The 22,984-nt window shown below is 31.3% G+C and overlaps 1 protein-coding gene across 5 annotated transcripts in view; it reads left to right on the forward strand.

Annotated features, from left to right (window-relative positions):
- Positions 1-2,532: 2,532 nt before the first annotated feature.
- The window catches only part of LOC127066128 (unconventional myosin-Ie-like), a 59,960-nt gene continuing 39,508 nt past the window's right edge, over positions 2,533-22,984 (forward strand). For 2 of the 5 annotated variants that reach the window (XM_050999481.1, XM_050999485.1), the window contains exons 1-5: positions 2,533-2,679; positions 2,924-3,111; positions 21,802-21,927; positions 22,359-22,448; positions 22,871-22,965. In XM_050999481.1, the coding sequence (XP_050855438.1) occupies positions 3,109-3,111; positions 21,802-21,927; positions 22,359-22,448; positions 22,871-22,965 (314 nt within the window). In that variant the 5' untranslated portion in view covers positions 2,533-2,679; positions 2,924-3,108. Of the gene's footprint in view, positions 2,680-2,898; positions 3,112-21,801; positions 21,928-22,358; positions 22,449-22,870; positions 22,966-22,984 lie in introns of all 5 variants that reach the window. The other 3 variants (XM_050999484.1, XM_050999482.1, XM_050999483.1) reach the window with 3 other exon arrangements.

Here is a 22,984-nt window from a genome sequence, read left to right on the forward strand (position 1 = left end):
TTTTCGAAAGTGCAACGCTTTTTTTTCTTCCATTTCTTACGATTATCCTTTACATGTATCCTTGATTAATAATTATTAAAATTATTTCAATTTATTTTATATTGCATGTGTACATATGTTTCTTTTTTTTCTATATCTTATTATATATATATATATATATATATATATATATATATATATATGTAATATCATTAGATAAACTATAAACAAATAGAATATTATTAGTAAAACTGTTATGCATGTATTACATTGGAAACTTTCTAATTGTGAATTAACACAGTAACACGTAAGAAAAGTAGTACATGGAGAATTTACAAGAGAAAAGACAAATGCGTTCAAAGGAATCTACCGGAATTACGTGGTTTTCAGTGCAATACCCCCGTGCAAACGTTGCGAAAGCCGTAAAACAGCAGAAAGAGGTGAGGTTATTGGCATCGATCGATCGATACCCGTTGCATTTCGCGTTACTGCGGTTTTCCGATCCTATTGTATCGTCAAGTTAATGTGCTGCCATTTATAAAAAACTTCATATAGTCAATACGACCTGTATTCAATTTTTCTAGATAAGTTTTCCGTGATAACGTGTTCTATTAATAAAAATTTCAAAATAAGGAAAAGAAAGATTTAAAAAAGCAGAACAAAAGAAAAGAAAATATTCAGAATTTTATAAGAACGAAATAATATGTAATAATGTTCTCTTTGTTTAGAAATATTAATTATATAACAATTAACATTGTTCGCATTATAATTTGATTCCGTGATCATTTCAAATGAAATTGATGGAAATTGTATCTATCAATATGAAGTTTATTAAAAAACATAAGGAAATAAGCAAAAACAATTATAAAATCTAATCTATTAATAATAACAATGAAATGCTTTCATTTCTAAATCTCGTATAACAAAAGACGCGCGTTATGAACAATACCGATAATCGACGATAGGCCTTATCGTAAAGCTACATAAGATATCTCTCATGAATCATTAATTTATGTGACTTAAGAGATTATATCGTACTAGTGGCACGATTCGTATTCAGGAAAAAAAAACATAATTTTGTACTTGAACGTAAATATGAATCATTGTAGTCATCGTCATCTCCTCTTCGCTTATTTCTTTTTTTTATCTTTACGATAGTTCTCTTTCCCTCTCTCTCTCTCTCTCTCTCTCTCTCTATCTATTCTCAAAGAACGTTTTACGGTTATCGAAAAAGAGATTGACATAAAGAAATATCATGTATTTGTAGTTTTTCAGGGACAAATAGAATGGAAATATTATACAATTTTAATAAAAAATTTGAATCATTTTAACTACACCAGAAAATTGAACGATCAATTCTATTAATCTTATTAAAAATTTTCTTTGGAGAAAACTACAAATAACATACATGTACACATACATACACAAATATCGAATCTAAAAATATTAAATATAGAAATAATATATATATATTTTTCTTATCTTATAATTATCTTAGCTTGTAATCTATTTCTTATCTTCCTTTATATTTTATATATATGTATATTTATATTTATTTATTTAGTTATATTATTGTATTATATTTTTATATTGTTTGTATATTTATTTTTTTATGTATATTCTTATCGTATACAAAAAAACTTCTATTTCAGTTTCATTTATTATGAAATTCTACTGTTATAGTACATACGATGTGTCACGTAAATGCATCGTACGATATCGTTATAATTACCGTTAACGGTAGCCAGTGCACTGCTAGTCGGACACTAATTATATTCCTAACGGAAGTGTTTTGACGATTTCACCAAAATTACGACAAACGGAACGTGTTACCTACCTAGAAACATTCAAATACTGCTATTCACCGATCCAGAAAAAAATTTTAGCGAGGAAAAGTAGAGCAAAAAACACTTTTGTAAATTGTCAAATTTTTAAATCGATCATTATTTAAAAATCTATAAATCAAATCGATTTACAATTACTCGTGTATATTCTTTAAGTATACTTAAAAATTTTAATATTAATTTTAAGTCAATCTGTTAAAAAATTTAAGTATCTATTTAATAAAACGGCAATGTATTTTATTTTACATTTTTATTCTTACAATTACTTGTCAATATTATTATTTTGGTAAATAATTGTAACTCAATAATTATTTCAAATCAATTCATTTAACAATTTAAATACTAAAGTAATATATATACATATATATATATATATATATATATATATATATATATATATATAAATGTGTGTGTGTATGTGCGCATCTGTAATTTATATGCATAGATATATATTTAATTAAGAAAAGAGTTTGTTAAAGAAAGAGTTTCTATTCTCAGAAAATATTTAATATGTAGGATCAAATGTTATATTTCTTGTTAATATCAATGAAAAACAAAAAATCTTTTCGGTAGATAACGCAGTAATCAACGATATCGACCTGAAGAGATAGGGAGTCTCACGAGACAAAGTTGGCGCGTCTTCGAAGATGACGTCAGAGAGCGTGACGTATCTCGTTCGCTTCGTGACTCGTCGTTTAGCGTCGAGTAGTGCCGTCGATCAGTGCGCAACGAACCACGGAGGGAGTAGTTTCGTTTCGCGTCTTCTCTTCGCGTTGACGGTAGCGCACGCGTGCGCGCGCGCGTGCTAACACTCGCCTACTACATATTTTTTCTTTTTTCTCGTACGTGTTCTTCGGTACGTTGTCCCTTCGTACTATGTATATATATATACATACATTCATACATATACATATATATATATATATATAAATGTAATGAACCACACATATTTATACACAGGCGAATGCATGCACTTGTATGAGTGAGTTCGACGTTCGAATTAACTCGACGGATCTTTGCTATTAAACTTTATATATATATATATATATATATATATATATATATATATATATAGGTGTGTGTGTGTATATATATATCAGATTGTGCCGCGACGAGAACGATTTTTATTCAAAGAAGATTTGATATTGGAATAACATCGAAGAAAATTAAGATTGAAGAAGGACGGACAACGATTCATTTTTATTTACAATTTATACAGGAGAAAGTGACTTATTTCGGACACACGTGATACGTTTTCGAGGACAAATCACGTTCGTTTGTCAACATGGTAAGTGATCGTTATGCGTTCTCTATATCTATTTCGAGTTTCCCTTGACTTTCCATTCGGATCGTTACCTTTTCTTAAATTTACTTATCGTCTTTCTACAGGCTTCTTCTTCTTCTTATTCTAATTCTTATTCCTCTGGGAAAGTCTCGTGTAAAACTGACTACTTAGACTTTGCGTTCCTTTAGTGAATCCGAGTGGAAAAATCAAGTGGTGTAATATATCTCAACGAATCAATTTCGCTTTTAAATCTAATTTATAGAAATTTGTATTGACGAATTAATATCAAATGAACGTAGATTGTGATAGTATTTATAAATTTTTATTTCTATTTTTTAACAGTAGTTGATGGAAAATATAGGTGAAAGGATAAGATTAAGAATGATGGAAAAAATGAAGTACGTAGCACATTAGAAAATGTACTTATATTTTCTATCTTTTGGACGTTAGAGGTGAATTAAATTTATTTATTCATTGCGTTCCCAATCGACTGAGTGACATACACGTAGGGTACATAAGTTTCTACTTATACGCAGATGCTTCCGTGATCGGAAACCGTGCGGTGAATTCAATGCCGGTTTTCTTGGATTTCGTTGGGTTAGTCTGAGGGCATATGTATCTATGTATATATGCATGCATGCATGCATGTACGTACTAATGTATGCATTTAAAAAGTAGGAAACTTTAACACAATGAAAGTTAAATTTTTAAAAATCGAAATTGCTTTCGATCAAACGAAAGTTAAAGTTACATCTGATCTGTTATGTTTCTTTATCATAATCACATATACACATATATATAATATATACAATATAATATGTATAATAATATTATATTATGTATATAATATATTATTTCAAGTTCGTCCTTCTATTACGAGTCACGAAAAAATATGCGGATACTTTTCGGATTTCTTCCTTATTACTTCCTTAAATTGTTTCTAATTTTGATGATAATATAGGGTGATTCATATGCACATAGAATGCAACCTCGAAATAATATACTATTGACTATGAAACTTTATCGAGTAAGATATATTGTAACTATTTACGAAGAATTCACATCAATGACTAACATTTATCCTTCGTGCTTCGAATTTATTAAAAAGATCGTAGAATTTTTTACCGTACGATACATTGGTTAACTGTTTAAAAGACAAGGAAAGATAATGAATGAGTTTACTTTCCTTTTAAGTTAGAATCGAAGCTCATTGTCCCTTTCAATGACGTATTACGAAAAAGAATGATCAATGTTCCGTTATTTTTTCTTTTGTTTTCTTATTAACACTAGTTAATAAATTTATCAATTAAATTTATTTGTAATATTATATAAATATTGTTTTGTCAAACTATATTTATATTAAAATTTTCAACATTTTTGAATCCTTTTCCAACTTTTTTCAACGATTAAATTTCTTTCGAATATTAAGTCGAATAAGTGTGAACTGGAAATCTGCTTTTAAAGGCTACTACCGTAAAGGATGATTAGCCCACTTTTACTTGACCTGTCTAAAACAATATAAAAAGTATTACGTTAGATTCGGATGAGTGATTATTAGAACAAAACCATTTATTTTTTTTTATATTTTCATTTTAACGTGATAGGTGTAACAATAGTTTTACTACCATATTATTTTCATCGCATAAGTTATTCATCTGTTATTATATTTATATATTTTATTTATTTATTTTTATTTACTAATTTATATACATTTATTTAGATATATAACATACTCATTCTATTTATGAAGAGAAAGAGAAAGAGAGAGAGAGAGAGAGAGAGAGAGAGAAAGAGAGAGAACACATATTTTCTAAGTTGTTTTTTATTAGAAAATTTCATATAAATTTCTTTTCACATATGTATAAATATACATATATATTACATTAGGATCACTCACACTTTTCGAATCAAATTTAATGGAGATACAAAAGCTATCGATTTCTATGTGTTATTTTTAAACTTGAGTTTTTCTAACGAATTCGAAAAATTTTCGGGAGCTCTTATTGGTTGATACAATTGACGAAAAAGAAAAAGATAAAAAAAAAGAGAGAGAAAGAGAAAAAACGAGAAAGAGAGATTTACTACAAGCGAGGTCGAATGTCACGCGACAGGAGAGGACAAAGCAACGATATATGTATATATGCACGTTGTATGTATTTTTAGAAGAGACACGAAGCTACGTGAGTGAGATAGAGAGAGACATATTCAGAGTGAGTCACATTTAAGTCGTTCTTGAAGATCTCCCAAAGTAATTCTCGACATTGAACGTCATGTATATTTTATCAAATAGAAATACTTTAACTCAACATTTTCATTCTAATTTGTATTATTTATTTATATATTACAAAGTTTTCACGTATTAAGTCCTTTTATCAATACTTTAGACCTTACTTATCTTGAAAATTATATAAATATCGCTAATTATTTATAATATGATACTTTTGAAATTTATATATATATATATATATATAAGCTTTTGTCTATTGTGAGAAAGCTTATCAAATCTAAAATTTCAACGAAACGATGATTAGATGTTTTTAACGAGATAACGAGATTCACAATAATAATAATAGTAATAATTACAGATTTTTCTCGGCTGCTTAGATGATCGTTAATGTAACGACAGGACACGTGATTAGAAAGTATGTGTGACCTTCTCTCAATACATCTACATTTATATGTAGATACATATATGTAAAGTGCTCATTCATAATACATATACTTATACCGATGGATTTTTTTTTCTATTTTAAAGAGGCCAAATGATAAACCGCGACAAATAACATTGAAATGGATTTCCTATGCTCGTTTGTCCAACCGAAACACTTTTATCGATGTTTTACATTTGACGAAGCGCTTAGCCGGAACATTGAAATATCTTGTAACGCGTCGTCTTGTCGTTTATATTAAGCATTGATAATTTAGAAAGAATGTAGAATAGAATTTAGAAAATTTCTGTAGTTCCTTGTGAAGTTGTCATAGAAAATTTTGTTTGTCTCTTTTTCTCTTTCTCTCTCTTTTTTCTCGGAGCTGATGATTAGAATTAGAATGAAATTATTATAAAAGTGATTACTATAGATTTTAATGGACTAATCTGTAATATAACAAAAATAAAATCAACCTTTTTATATCTTTTATTCCTTTTTTTTTGTAAAAGTATTATAAAACTATATTATAAAACTAATAACAAAATATTAAAAAAAAAAAAAAGAGGATACTCATTCTTGAGGAGACATAATTTCTTCTACGAATCAGCCAGATCGTCATCGAATTTTTTAATTGAAATCGATCAGAGGAAAAGGAGAAATAAAAATCATATTTCCGTGTAAACTTATGAAACAGGATTACGTTTGTACGTATTTACATGCTGATTCACGCTTTACGACACGGAACAGTTGTTATCCATTGGTTAAGAGATAGAGATAGAAAGAGAGAAGGAGAGGAAAGAGAGAGAGAGAGAACAAGAGGTCACTTCAACTACAACTAGTTTTCTTTTGTCGTTTCTCTCTCTTGTTACGATAAAATGACGTGAACGAGCGTGAACTTGTTCAACGATGAAAGAAGAAATGATACGAGTAGGTGTGTACATTATATAGAGATATATATATATATATATATATATATATATATATAAAATGTGTATATACATATATATACATATTACATATGTACTTACATCTCTATTTGGCTCGATAGAATCTGCATTGAGTTTGTGCTCGTTGCCTTGAGCTCGATTCGAGTCCTCTCATTTCTTTAAAAGGGGAACGAGATCGTTCCTAGAGGAAATTATCTACTTGGTTAACGTTTATGTTCCTTATTTTTCGATATCTTTGTTAATTTGTCATCTCTAGACCATTTCCAATATTTATGTTCAATGATTTCTGTTTCTTTCTTCCTTTCTCTCTCTTTCTCTCTCTCTCTCTCTCTCTCTCTCTCTCTCTCTCTCTCTGTTTTTATAAATTCAATTATATCTTTTCTACTTACCCAATTTTTCTACATATTATTAATTGTTCAAAGTTTTTTTTAGAAGATATTAGTTCATTCATTTGATACGAATAACTCATATCTTTGGGTCTTTATAGTTTTGTTAATTTAATTTGACATGATTATGAAGAATAAATTGTTCACGACGACGTTTATTAATGATAGATAATTTCTTTTCTTGTTTCTTTTTTTTCTACGAGTTCTCAGGTACATATATATACCAAGTGTATATGAGCAACTGTCATGAGTAAAACGATGCGTCTTTTAATTCTCCTTAATCTCAAGATAAGTCGATCTCGTTCCAACCTTATCCGGCATTTTAATTTGCTCAACGGAACTAACCGATTATGTTTGAGCTAGCTTTCGTTCTGAAAATTGGAGTGTACATGTATATAACGCTTTATTACTGGGTCAGTCGCCGCAGCAGACGAGATTAATTATTGTCCTGATTCTTGTTACTAATTATATAACGTATTAAAACTAATGGAGATTTACTTTATTATTTTTTTCATTATCTAACAGTATTTTTATTTATTTTATTCTTATTCATTTCTTTATTTTTCTTTCTTCGTTTTCTTTATCTCTTTTATTTTTTAGAATTCCAATTTATCATTTAAAAAATTATAAGAATATAAGAAAGTAATAAGAAAATAATTTTATTAGATATATTACATTTACAAAACGGCAATATTTAATTTATCAGTTACGTTGATTATTTAGATTTTCTCTCTTTTTTATTCTTTTCAAGAAATAATCTCCTCCAGTTTTATCAAGATTTTCGGTACACCGTATATATGTATGTATTCTATATGTCTGATCAATAAATAGAACGATATTTATCTGATAAAATACAACTGTTATCGATATGATAAATGTAAAGTATGTGGGTATATTTTCGCAATATCTTTGTCGAATGTAAATAAATCGATATGCATATATAAACGATTTGATTTTTCAATTGGAGTGGAACTTTTGTTCCGTTATTTGTATTCGAACATAACAAATATTTATTTAAAACTACGTATGGTCACGCCTAGGATAATGTTTATTTATAAAAAAATATTTTTTTTTGTATGCGTCATGAAACGTCTCGTTGATATAATCAGAAAGAAATACATAGTTTAGATTAATTATGATATTTCACTTTATTGATCTTTCCTCTCTCTCTTTAATTTTAATTTTTTTGTCTACCTCAAAATTACTTTGAAATTCTTTTTCGACGATCTCATTTATTTCTTTATTTCAGCTTAATAGAAAAATTGAATCGAAATCAAATAAAACAAAACAAAAATAGCTCTGATCAATTGTAAAATTTTCGTCTATTCTATCTAGCCAATTTCTTTTTTCTGAGATCAATTTCAAATTAATTTATAAAATATGTTTTCAAACCGTTCTAATTATATAAGTAACCATTTAGTTTGTATTAATTCTGAAATCTGATTTTGAATTGATATGATCACTTCTTTTTGTTTGCTTCATTAATTGCAACATCATATTCTATTAATTTGATTAATTACTTATTTTTCCAAGTACGTATTAATTAGAAAATTAGATTTGATCTAATCAATTCCGTTTTTTCAGTTCAGTTGACTCGTTGTTAATCAAGTTTTGTTTTAATTTAGTTTAATGGTAAGATTATAATCCATTAATTTTATTAATCATTTATTTCTCCTTTAATATATTAATTAGAAAAGCATATTTCATTTTAATCAATATTGTTTTTTTAATTCATTCTCATTAGATGACTTGTTGTCAAACAAATGCAAGGACGAAAGATTTAGCAAGACTTTAATAATACAATACTTACAGCGTTAGAAATCGCATAGCGAGCAACGAACGTCCTTGTGTCGAATATTTATTGTTATTAATCTCTCTCTCTCTCTCTCTCTCTCTCTCTCTCTCTATCTTTTTCTCTCTCCCACTCATTTTTCTCTTTCTCTCTTTTTCTTTCTTAAGAAACGCGTGTCTTCATAGTAGTAGCAGTCGTGGTAACAGGGTCAGTTCGTTCTTCCAACAAAATACGCGTAACTTGCTTTGTGTAGTAAGTACTTAGCTCGCACCAAAGAATCTAATATTTTGCAATACCAACGTTAATTTATTTTCTTTTTCCTCTTTCCTTCACGTGAGAACGAAGAAAAAAAATATTTTTAGCATGGCAAAACAACTTTTTTGACTGATTCTGATACACTGACATTAGAAACCTAATTTTGTAGTTTACATCGTACTGAATTAATAAGTCGTTCGATGCATTTATAAATAGAGATTTAAATATTTAAGATTTATAGAAAATATATATGTACATATATATAGATATATACATATATATATATATATATATATATATATATATATAAACACGAAATATTTATAAATAACATATTAATTTTATTTATACTACAGGGGAAGTTTTAAGTAATGAATTTACATATGGATATAAATAAAATTACTGTATATGTATAATTTACATATAGTAACAGAATACATAACTGACACGTAGATATATATACAAATATCATGTTATTATTCTGTTTGTCCGAATATAATTTTTCTCTTATACGCTTCTCCAAAATCGATTAAGCTTTATCCATTCGATTATTATATCTTCCCTCCCACTCGCTCAAGAAAGCGTTTTCTTCAATGAAATTTGAACATGTGTCGGATATAACATGTTTGAATCAACCAATTATGATATCAAAAGACGAGCTGTAAAAGAAAACTTATGGTGCATGATATCCTAGTTTTACAGTTTTACAGTATGGGAATTATATTACCTAAGGATGAAAGAATAACAGTAAGTCTATGATTCTTATTTTTCAATGTAATCGAAATAAATTAAACAAATATGAAAAATAAATATAATTAATTATTTTTTTCCAGTTGGCGAGTGCAATCAAAGGAATTAAATAGAAAGAAATAAAAGAAAGTCAAATAGACGCCCATCACATCTGATAATTAGCGATGAAGATGAGAACACACAAGAGGACATATACGTTGCTTAGAAAGAAGAATAGACAGAGAAGGAAGACAGAATTTTTACAACAAAACGTGTAATAGCTGCAAACAAGCAAATGAATTGAGGAGAATTGGAAAATCATGAAAAGGAAAAATAAAGCGCCCAAGGATTCTTCGATATTAGTCAAACAAAAGGGATACAAACGAAATAATAAAATAATAAAATATACGCACATATAGATATATATTATATATTATATTATATAGAGTTATTATAGGGCAAATATAATGTAATATGTAATTTCTTCAAATCAATTGTAATTTAATTGTAATTGTAATTTATTAAAAATTGAACTACCAATAAATGTATATCCAGAATGAGAATATAATGTGTTGTTTCTTAATCCCAAACACTAGCGCCCAAAAATATTTCCAATCTTCCAAAATCAGAATTACAGCAATTTCATCACTCAACATAGAAAAATTAAAAAAACAAGAAAATAAAAAAAAAGGATGTCCAAACATTACGTTTATCACATCATCCGCGGGATCAAATACGCGGAATCAACAGTTTGTATTTAGAGGGGCGTATATGCTCTCTGTTATTGGCAAGATTTGTGCCACTTCTTCGCAGTTCATGTGACCCGGATACAAATCCTGATTTGCCGAGAAAATTTTCGCGGTACCAATAGTCTGCATTTTCAAAAAGAGGCGCATGCGCTCTCTGTTGTTGGCGGGATTCAGCGTGCCACTTCTTCGCAGTTCATGTGACCCGGATACAAATCCTGATTTGCCGAGAAAATTTTCGCGGAATCAATAGTTTGTATTTTCTAAAAGAGGCGCATGCGCTCTCTGTTATTGGCGGGATTCAGCGTGCCACTTCTTCGCAGTTCATGTGACCCGGATACAAATCCTGATTTGCCGAGAAAATTTTCGCGGTACCAATAGTCTGCATTTTCAAAAAGAGGCGCATGCGCTCTCTGTTGTTGGCGGGATTCAGCGTGCCACTTCTTCGCAGTTCATGTGACCCGGATACAAATCCTGATTTGCCGAGAAAATTTTCGCGGAATCAATAGTTTGTATTTTCTAAAAGAGGCGCATGCGCTCTCTGTTATTGGCGGGATTCAGCGTGCCACTTCTTCGCAGTTCATGTGACCCGGATACAAATCCTGATTTGCCGAGAAAATTTTCGCGGTACCAATAGTCTGCATTTTCAAAAAGAGGCGCATGCGCTCTCTGTTGTTGGCGGGATTCAGCGTGCCACTTCTTCGCAGTTCATGTGACCCGGATACAAATCCTGATTTGCCGAGAAAATTTACGCGGAACCAATAGTTTGTATTTTCTAAAAGAGGCGCATGCGCTCTCTGTTATTGGCGGGATTCAGCGTGCCACTTCTTCGCAGTTCATGTGACCCGGATACAAATCCTGATTTGCCGAGAAAATGTACGCGGAACCAATAGTTTGTATTTTCTAAAAGAGGCGCATGCGCTCTCTGTTGTTGGCGGGATTCAGCGTGCCACTTCTTCGCAGTTCATGTGACCCGGATACAAATCCTGATTTGCCGAGAAAATTTTCGCGGTACCAATAGTCTGCATTTTCAAAAAGAGGCGCATGCGCTCTCTGTTGTTGGCGGGATTCAGCGTGCCACTTCTTCGCAGTTCATGTGACCCGGATACAAATCCTGATTTGCCGAGAAAATTTACGCGGAACCAATAGTTTGTATTTTCTAAAAGAGGCGCATGCGCTCTCTGTTATTGGCGGGATTCAGCGTGCCACTTCTTCGCAGTTCATGTGACCCGGATACAAATCCTGATTTGCCGAGAAAATTTTCGCGGTACCAATAGTCTGCATTTTCAAAAAGAGGCGCATGCGCTCTCTGTTGTTGGCGGGATTCAGCGTGCCACTTCTTCGCAGTTCATGTGACCCGGATACAAATCCTGATTTGCCGAGAAAATTTTCGCGGAATCAATAGTTTGTATTTTCTAAAAGAGGCGCATGCGCTCTCTGTTATTGGCGGGATTCAGCGTGCCACTTCTTCGCAGTTCATGTGACCCGGATACAAATCCTGATTTGCCGAGAAAATTTTCGCGGTACCAATAGTCTGCATTTTCAAAAAGAGGCGCATGCGCTCTCTGTTGTTGGCGGGATTCAGCGTGCCACTTCTTCGCAGTTCATGTGACCCGGATACAAATCCTGATTTGCCGAGAAAATTTACGCGGAACCAATAGTTTGTATTTTCTAAAAGAGGCGCATGCGCTCTCTGTTATTGGCGGGATTCAGCGTGCCACTTCTTCGCAGTTCATGTGACCCGGATACAAATCCTGATTTGCCGAGAAAATGTACGCGGAACCAATAGTTTGTATTTTCTAAAAGAGGCGCATGCGCTCTCTGTTGTTGGCGGGATTCAGCGTGCCACTTCTTCGCAGTTCATGTGACCCGGATACAAATCCTGATTTGCCGAGAAAATTTTCGCGGTACCAATAGTCTGCATTTTCAAAAAGAGGCGCATGCGCTCTCTGTTGTTGGCGGGATTCAGCGTGCCACTTCTTCGCAGTTCATGTGACCCGGATACAAATCCTGATTTGCCGAGAAAATTTTCGCGGAACCAATAGTTTGTATTTTCTAAAAGAGGCGCATGCGCTCTCTGTTATTGGCGGGATTCAGCGTGCCACTTCTTCGCAGTTCATGTGACCCGGATACAAATCCTGATTTGCCGAGAAAATTTACGCGGAACCAATAGTTTGTATTTTCTAAAAGAGGCGCATGCGCTCTCTGTTGTTGGCGGGATTCAGCGTGCCACTTCTTCGCAGTTCATGTGACCCGGATACAAATCCTGATTTGCCGAGAAAATTTACGCGGAACCAATAGTTTGTATTTTCTAAAAGAGGCGCATGCGCTCTCTGTTATTGGCGGGATTCAGCGTGCCACTTCTTCGCAGTTCATGTGACCCGGATACAAATCCTGATTTGCCGAGAAAATTTACGCGGAACCAATAGTTTGTATTTTCTAAAAGAGGCGCATGCGCTCTCTGTTATTGGCGGGATTCAGCGTGCCACTTCTTCGCAGTTCATGTGACCCGGATACAAATCCTGATTTGCCGAGAAAATTTTCGCGGAACCAATAGTTTGTATTTTCTAAAAGAGGCGCATGCGCTCTCTGTTGTTGGCGGGATTCAGCGTGCCACTTCTTCGCAGTTCATGTGACCCGGATACAAATCCTGATTTGCCGAGAAAATTTACGCGGAACCAATAGTTTGTATTTTCTAAAAGAGGCGCTTGCGCTCTCTGTTATTGGCGGGATTCAGCGTGCCACTTCTTTGCAGTTCATGTGACCCGGATACAAATTCTGATTTTCCCAGAAAATTTTCGCAGAACCAATCCTTTGTACTTAATCAGAAAGGGCGTTTACGCTTCCTGTTATTGAAAACGATGAACGTGCCACTTCCTCACAGTTCCTATGACCCGGGTACAAATCCTGATTTGCGGAGAAAAATTTCGCAGAACCAATCCTTTGTATTTACAGAGAAAGGGCGTTTACGCTTCCTGGTATTGGCAGGGATGAACGTGCCACTTCCTCGCAGTTCCTATGACCCGGATACAAATTCTGATTTGCGGAGAAAAATTTCGCAGAACCAATCCTTTGTATTTACAGAGAAAGGGCGTTTACGCTTCCTGGTATTGGCAGGGATGAACGTGCCACTTCCTCGTAGTTCCTATTATCCTGATACAAATCCTGATTTGCGGAGAAAAATTCCACGGAACCAATCCTTTGTATTTACTCAGAAAGGGCGTTTACGCTTCCTGGTATTGGCGGGGATGAACGTGCCACTTCCTCGTAATTCCTATGATCCTGATACAAATCCTGATTTGCAGAGAAAAATTCCGCAGAACCAATCGTTTGTATTTACTCAGAAAGGGAGGTTACGCTTCCTGATATTGGCAGGGATGAACGTGTCACTTCCTCGTAGTTCCTATGATCCTGATACAAATCCTGATTTGCGGAGAAAAATTTCGCAGAACCAATCCTTTGTATTTACAGAGAAAGGGCGTTTACGCTTCCTGGTATTGGCAGGGATGAACGTGCCACTTCCTCGCAGTTCCTATGACCCGGATACAAATTCTGATTTGCGGAGAAAAATTTCGCAGAACCAATCCTTTGTATTTACAGAGAAAGGGCGTTTACGCTTCCTGGTATTGGCAGGGATGAACGTGCCACTTCCTCGTAGTTCCTATTATCCTGATACAAATCCTGATTTGCGGAGAAAAATTCCGCGGAACCAATCCTTTGTATTTACTCAGAAAGGGCGTTTACGCTTCCTGGTATTGGCGGGGATGAACGTGCCACTTCCTCGTAATTCCTATGATCCTGATACAAATCCTGATTTGCAGAGAAAAATTCCGCAGAACCAATCGTTTGTATTTACTCAGAAAGGGAGGTTACGCTTCCTGATATTGGCAGGGATGAACGTGTCACTTCCTCGTAGTTCCTATGATCCTGATACAAATCCTGATTTGCGGAGAAAAATTTCGCAGAACCAATCCTTTGTATTTACAGAGAAAGGGCGTTTACGCTTCCTGGTATTGGCAGGGATGAACGTGCCACTTCCTCGCAGTTCCTATGACCCGGATACAAATTCTGATTTGCGGAGAAAAATTTCGCAGAACCAATCCTTTGTATTTACAGAGAAAGGGCGTTTACGCTTCCTGGTATTGGCAGGGATGAACGTGCCACTTCCTCGCAGTTCCTATGACCCGGATACAAATCCTGATTTGTCGAGAAAATTATCGTGGAACCAATAGACTGTATTTTCTAGAAGGGGCGTATACGCTTTCCGTTATTGGTGGGATTCAGCGTGCCACTTCTTCGCAGTTCATGTGACCCGGATACAAATCCTGATTTGTCGAGAAAATTATCGCGGAACCAATAGACTGTATTTTCTAGAAGGGGCGTATAAGCTCTCCGTTAGTGGTGGGATTCAGCGTGCCACTTCTTCGCAGTTCATGTGACCCGGATACAAATCCTGATTTGCCGAGAAAATTTTCGCGGAACCAATAGTTTGTATTTTCTAAAAGAGGCGCATGCGCTCTCTGTTATTGGCGGGATTCAGCGTGCCACTTCTTCGCAGTTCATGTGACCCGGATACAAATTCTGATTTGCCGAGAAAATTTTCGCGGAACCAATAGTTTGTATTTTCTAAAAGAGGCGCATGCGCTCTCTGTTATTGGCGGGATTCAGCGTGCCACTTCTTCGCAGTTCATGTGACCCGGATACAAATCCTGATTTGCCGAGAAAATTTACGCGGAACCAATAGTTTGTATTTTCTAAAAGAGGCGCATGCGCTCTCTGTTATTGGCGGGATTCAGCGTGCCACTTCTTCGCAGTTCATGTGACCCGGATACAAATCCTGATTTGCCGAGAAAATTTTCGCGGAATCAATAGTTTGTATTTTCTAAAAGAGGCGCATGCGCTCTCTGTTATTGGCGGGATTCAGCGTGCCACTTCTTCGCAGTTCATGTGACCCGGATACAAATCCTGATTTGCCGAGAAAATTTTCGCGGAAACAATAGCTTGTATTTTTTAGCAGGGGCGTATACGCTCTCTGTTATTGGTAAGATTCGGCCTGCCACCTCTTCACATATCATTTGTCTCGCTTGGAAATTTGTTTCTGGAAAAAATGTTCTCTTTTTCCAATATTGGGAGTAAAATGTTCTGGATTGTGGATTATGTGAAGGATTTATTGCAAAACGCCTTTTATTTCTTTGAAATAAATCATTTTTATTTTTAATTTGGATTGTTAATACATAGTACATACATTTTGTTTTATATTTATACAATTATTTTATCATATAAATGTTTTTGAAAATTGGCATCACATGATGTGTTCTTCAAGTTGGCACCATATGAATTATTCATGCAAATTTTCGCCGTATGTTTTGTTGAGGTCTCACGAAAGTTTCTTATTTTTTAAGATAATTGTATCATCCTGTATGATGTCTTGCATGGCCGTTGTTATCAGATATGTATCACTCTTCCATCATGCATTTCTGGTACCCGTTTAGATGTTTGTGCCTTAGACGTCCTTACGCAACATCAGCGTATCAAATGTTATTGATTTCTATACGATGACATTTCCTGTAACATAAAAATGGAATATGCTTAGCAATCCTGTAAACAGCTGTCTTCGTTCTTTCCGATACTGTTCAGTTGATCTTTATTTTACTTTATCTGTTTTTTATGTATAAATGTATGCATATGTATAAAATAATATCTTTTAGGAATAAATTGTTGAAAGGAAACGCGCGTTACTTTGGTTCGAACAATTTCGGAATATTGTTAAAAATTTCTATCGGAATATTGTTAAAAAATAAGAGACATAGTTCTCTTCAATACATGTGTAAGTACTTTTCCGTGCTTTAACTGGATGTTTTGTAGCTTATCTGATATGAGAACTTAGTCGGGAGTTTATCAGAAAAGATTGTCTTATCATTGCATCAAAACAAGCAAGTGTTACCATCGGCTTTTTGAAGGTTAATGTTTTTGTTTTACGAAAGAATCGGCATTTTTATAATACACATACATATATAAATGATGCCAAATCATTTTAATGCATTTTTATAATCAGGAAAAGACGACGAAATTCTTGTTCACAGCAGGATAAACAAATTGTTTGTTTATGCGCTTATCGTTTATTTCTGGTGAAGATGACAACTTTGAAAACGGAAATTATTTCGGTCAAGAACGAGTAATTATTGTATGACAATTAAAAAAAGTTAACAGACATAATTATAGGTATTTGTCGAGCTCATGGATTGATCTACTTTCTTTTTTAACATAGAGACAGTCCTATGTGTATGTATATCTAATAAATATGTAGTTACATACATATTTATTTTTTTCTTTATATATTTTTATACATTTCAATATGGTTATTGGTAGATTATTTTTTTTTACACACATATATATATATATATATATATATATATATATATATATATAGGTGCATTTCTATATACTTATTATTATATATCTCTTTCATTCTTTTTATTTAATAATTTATCTTTATAATCATTGTTTCCGTTTGTAATTAATTACGAAATAATTGCAATATCAAAAAATTTCTAAAATTTACCTTAATCTCGTGACAAACGATATGCTAATCTTTGAACACGCCTATTCGCTTTGGAAATTCTCTACGAAGTATCTATTAACGTTGATTAATGGCACGTGCTTGTTTAGAACAATAAGCATCACTGTTACGAGGATCATATTTACGAGAAATATGCATTCCGTGTTACGTACAATTAATTTACATGCCTATAACTATCTTCGTTTTTCACAATACCGATTGTTTAAGACGATTATTTATTGTAATAAACATTTCACAATCACTAATAAATAATTTTTTCACATAGACTTTATTTGTATATCAAATTAAATTGCACATTTGAAGAGAAATATAGACGAAGTTATTAATTAAGTAATTAATCATTTAATTGATTTTCGTGAAAAAGAGGGCAACAAAAAAAAAGGTTTATCTTAACGAGACTCAAGCACGAAAGTACAATTAAAATTACGAACATGTCGCTACAATTAATTTAATTATAGTATATATATATATACATATCTCATTCAAGATATACATACCTTTAAGATTTCAATCTTGATAAATGTACTTAAAAGATTAATATTAAACAACATAGTTAAACATAATAATTATTTAAACAATATATTCAATACATTTTAATGTATAATAACATTTATTATATAATTTATATAACTTACTACTTTAAAAAGAAAAAGAAATTATACTATATAAAAAATAAATCACGATTAAAACAGGAGAAAAATGGTTAGCAAGTTTTTAGAAGTAAAAATTTGTATCATTTATACGCGGTGCACCTTTAAGTTCTTAACTCTCAACACCAGTCACATATATGTACATACACATAAGTACATACGTACATATGTACATATATATATACAAACGTAGATGGGTTGGAAGGTAGAACGTCGAGATTGCACGAAGAAGAAGAGAGGAATATCTCGTTGGCAGCTGCCGGCGGAATTCCGGTGAACGAACAGACAGTTTCATTGCACGAGACCAAGCGAGCGCGCACACGCAGAAGCCGGAAACCGTGAAATCACCTCAATGGACCCGCGTTCGGGGATTAGCTTCTAACAACGAGCATATCCTCTCGTGATTTACGTCGATAATTAAGCCAAGCCTATCCTTTGGCCTCATCCATCCGATATTATTGACTATGTTGTTACGAGCGAACAATGACCCCGATACAATTGCTTGCTATTGTTAAAAAGAATAATTTTATTTTGTTTTTCTATTCTCTTGTTAGCTTATTATACCTCATTTTCTTACTATTTCCTTTTTTTATGTTTCTTCCATAATTTCCTTTCTTTCTTTCTTCTTTTCTATTTTTTCTTTTGATTTTACGATAGAAATTTTGCTCACAAAAACCTTATTGCCACACTTGCTACATCTCTTATTTAATCAGTTTGATTTAATATAAGAATTTATTAATTAAATAGTTAAATTAAGTTGTTGATCATTTATAATCACAATCGTACAACTTTAAAATCAGATATACTTGTATGTTTGTATATTCTTTTTTCTTTTTTTATTGTTTTATCTCTTTATTTCGTTCCTTCTTTTTAGTTTATTAATTATTAGACGAAATTAATTGTTAGTTCGCATGCAAAGATATTTTTTTCCAACATGAAAATTGGATTATAAAAATTTGTATGATAAAAATTGGATTCTACAAAGTTAAAATAAGATTCATTAGAAAATATTTGAATTCGTTATAATTATTGTGAATATAGAAAAAATAACACTACATCATAGGTCTACATATTAAATGTTGGAATGAAATATTGTAAAATTTATTTAATTGTAAAAATATCAAAAATAACAAAACTGAACTTCGAGCTTTGGAATATTTTGAACTGTATTATGCGATTATTATTAGGAAGGTGTGAAAGTGAACAAAAAAGAAAAAAGACAAAAAGAAGCAAAAAAAAAAAACATTCACGGAAACAGACAATATGGAGAACCATTTCCGTTTCTCTCATAACTATACTACAATGACTGCACTGCTTACCAACTGATGTTCATCTTTTCTTTCACATTTCTCTTTCTGTTATATTCAGGATGCGGTGAAGGCCTTTTTTTCTTCTTTTTTCTTTCCTTCTTTTTTTCTTTTCTTTTTTCTTTTTTTTTATATGAGTACAATAACTATGCCATAAAATAGCATCTTCGAAAAATAGAATTAATAAATAAATAATTAAATAATTTCGAAAAGAAATATCGTACATCGAATTCGTTTAAATTCTATTTGCTTCTGATCGAAATTAATTTTTAATTGATTAAATATGGGTATATTTTTAATTTTTAATTTATACATTAAAATTTATATTTAATAATACGTATAACTTTGAATTCGGATAAAATAATAGTGCCATGAAATAACTTCCCCTGCGTATGATAATAAATTCATAAAAAAATAAATATAATACTTTCAAAGAGAAATCGTTCTTCGAATTCGTCTGAATTCTACTTTCTTTCTATCCAGAAATTAATTTTTAAATAATTATATATTGTGATTTTTAATTTAGTTACAAAAATTTCTTTTTAATAATACGTACTGTGTCGAATGCTGTAATTATACCAGCAATTACAATGAAACTAATATAATACAAATTGAAATGATTTTTCTTAGGTATAATAATAAACTAATAAATAAATAACTAACTTGAAAGAGAGATCGTTCTTCGAATTATTCTAAATTCTACTTTCTATCGATCAAAATTAGTTTCTAATTAATTATGTATTTCGATTTTTAATTTATATATAAAAATTTCTTTATAATAATACGTTCATTATTCGATACACAATAATTATACTATGAAATGATTTTCCTTACTTAATTTATTTTTCCTAATAATATTCTTTTTAATAATAATAATTTTTATTATTATTATAAAAAGAAAATACAAAAATAATTTAAGTAAAAATAAAAATGTTATTTTATATTAATCATGCTAAATAGTAGAACAGAATTATGGACGACAGGATCGTATAGAAGAATGTCTGGTATTTTAGCGACTATCTCTTCTCGTTATCTCCTCTCTTCGTCGACGAAAATGTTCCTAAGCCGGAAATTGTACGAAGTGTTAAAACTTCGGATCGATACGCGATACGCTTACGTTGGCAGTATTTCTGTCAATGAGCCAAGCAACCTTCCTGATTATCGCATGTCGTCAACATAGTTACATCTACTTCCACGTCAGATCTATTATTTATTCGAATAATTTTGTAAATTACATCTCGCTTTCTTGATGTAATTTTTAAAACTAACAATAAGAATTAGTACAGTCAATGTCGATAAATATTCTTGATGAGATATAGTAGTTTCATTATTTGCTAGAGTTCTTTTTTTTTATTTTCTGTTTTAATCTTTAATATATTTAGAGTATCTTAATATATTTAGAGTAATACGGAAATTAATGTCGAATTCTCTTGTATTATAAATATATAGTTTTGTTCGCGCAGATATAGGAAAATTAATCTAAACATAAATTATCACGTAAGCGTGAATGAACGTTAGAATCTTCGATTTCTCTTTTCGCTTGTTAGAAGATGAATAACACGTGAAAATGAAAATGAAGATTTCACTTGTATCATTTTCAGTGAATGTGTTCGTTCAAAATAGCGCTTTCTATAATTAATTACGCGAGTATTTCAAATTATATAGGATATCTTATCTAATTGTAACGCTTGAAATATCATCGTTATTTTAGATAATACGATAAAATATCAAATTTTATTGACATTTAAAGGGTCTCAGAAAGTTCAAAAATTTTTATACAAAACATTTTAAAAAGATGTTTCAATTTAAATGAAACTTCCTATATAATATCTTTGACATCGTTTTATATAGAAATCTTTTAAAATCATTTCTTCAGATTCAGAACAATTTGATTTAAATTTAATATTTATGAAATTTTATGAGTGATAAAATCTAACTATAAAAATTTAAATTGTCTTTAAATTAGACATTTAGAAAGCATTTTATAAGGTCATCTCATTGGTTAAAATAGAAATCGTATTTTCATGAAAGTTTTAAAGAGAACCGAGAATTCTACTATTTATTCGAGGTTCAATCGATTTTCTCGAGCAAGCAACGTTACACGTCAAAACCTATCAGTATCATCAAAAGTCGTAGAGGTCGAAGAGAATCCTAATAAGATTTCCATGGCACACTGACAAACGATATATGGGGGTTAATGAAGGTAACACAGTTAAAATCTAAGACAATGACACTTCCCTATCTCGACCTACATGTCTTTTTTCTCTTTTCATTCATTTGAATCTGTGTCAATTAAATGTTAATAGCTAAAGCTGTTTTAGAAAGCTTTGACTATACAAAACTAATCGACGTTCCTTATGTTTGATTTCTACATAAAAAAAAAGAAAGAAAAAACCATCATTCTATATTATCTATTCATCTATCTATATTATCATCCTTCATTTAAAAAAAAAACATGTCATATTGTTAATTCTTTTTCTTTAATTATATTCGTACAAGTAGTGAATACATTTATATCAAAAACGAACGTTTTTTTAATTATTTTTATATTAAAAAATTATTATAGTTGTTGGATTGATATTAATAAATTAATGATTATGTGCACTGTATTTTTATAACTTTTCGGTATTTTTAATATATATTTTTGTTTCAGGTTTATCACTGGCAAAGTCAAAATGTCAAAGTTTCTGGAGTGGATGACATGGTGTTGCTTCCTAAAATTTCCGAAGATGCTATTATCGAGAATCTCAAAAAAAGATATATGGACGATTATATATTCGTATCCTTTCGAAAAATTATAGATCGATACGTTTAAACATATATGTTTAAACTATTGTTTAAAATATTGCTTTTTTTTATAAATTTGATATCACATATAAACACACAAATACATAACTTCTCGTTTCTTTTATCGAATAACAATATTTAAAAAATTTCTCATTTGTTTGCTTCATTTAAGAAACTCTAACAAAATGAATAATACGAATTTAAAGTTGTTTCTAAGAAATAAAGAAACTTTTCAATATCTTATCTAATAAAAAAAGAGTTAAAAAAAGATATTATTATCTTTATATAATCACATTCTCTTCTCATTTTTCAAACTATTTTTTTTATCTTCTATTTTATCCTTTCTTGGTCAATTCGTTACAATCGTTAACCCGATTACTAGAGTACAGCATGACTTTGAAAAATTTCCTTAATGCCTGTCAGACATGCATTGGTCCTGTTTTGGTATCGATCAACCCCTTTAAACAAATGCCGTATTTTGGTGAGAAAGAAGTGGAAATTTACCAAGGAGCCGTAAGTTTCTAAATGCTTTTTTTTACTCTATATATTGTACATAATTATCAAATAAATGTATACGTATATTGATGGCCCCTGAAGAATGATAAAGCTCTTTACACTGGTGATACACATATATTTTGTATACTTACAGGAACTTTTACTATATTGAAATGTTTTATATCTCAATGTATATGTATTGATTTACTTACTTATTATTCAAATTATAAATATTCATTATTATAATAATAAATATTATCCATTTATTTATTTATTTAATGTATATCGTTTAATTCAGATATTTAATAATGCTTAAGTATAATAAACTTTTTTAAATTCACATTTAAATAATATATATTTATTACTTTTAATTTATTTAATATGTGTATCCATAATATTTATATCATATATTATATTTATATTCTAACTTTTTTTTGTAGGCACCTTACGAAAATCCTCCACATATTTACGGATTGGCAGATGAAATGTATAGAAATATGTTGATCGATAATGAGAGCCAATGTGTTATTATAAGGTAAATGCACACATATGTA

Source organism: Vespula vulgaris, chromosome 9 (assembly GCF_905475345.1).
Source record: "Vespula vulgaris chromosome 9, iyVesVulg1.1, whole genome shotgun sequence".
Classification (NCBI taxonomy): domain Eukaryota; kingdom Metazoa; phylum Arthropoda; class Insecta; order Hymenoptera; family Vespidae; genus Vespula; species Vespula vulgaris.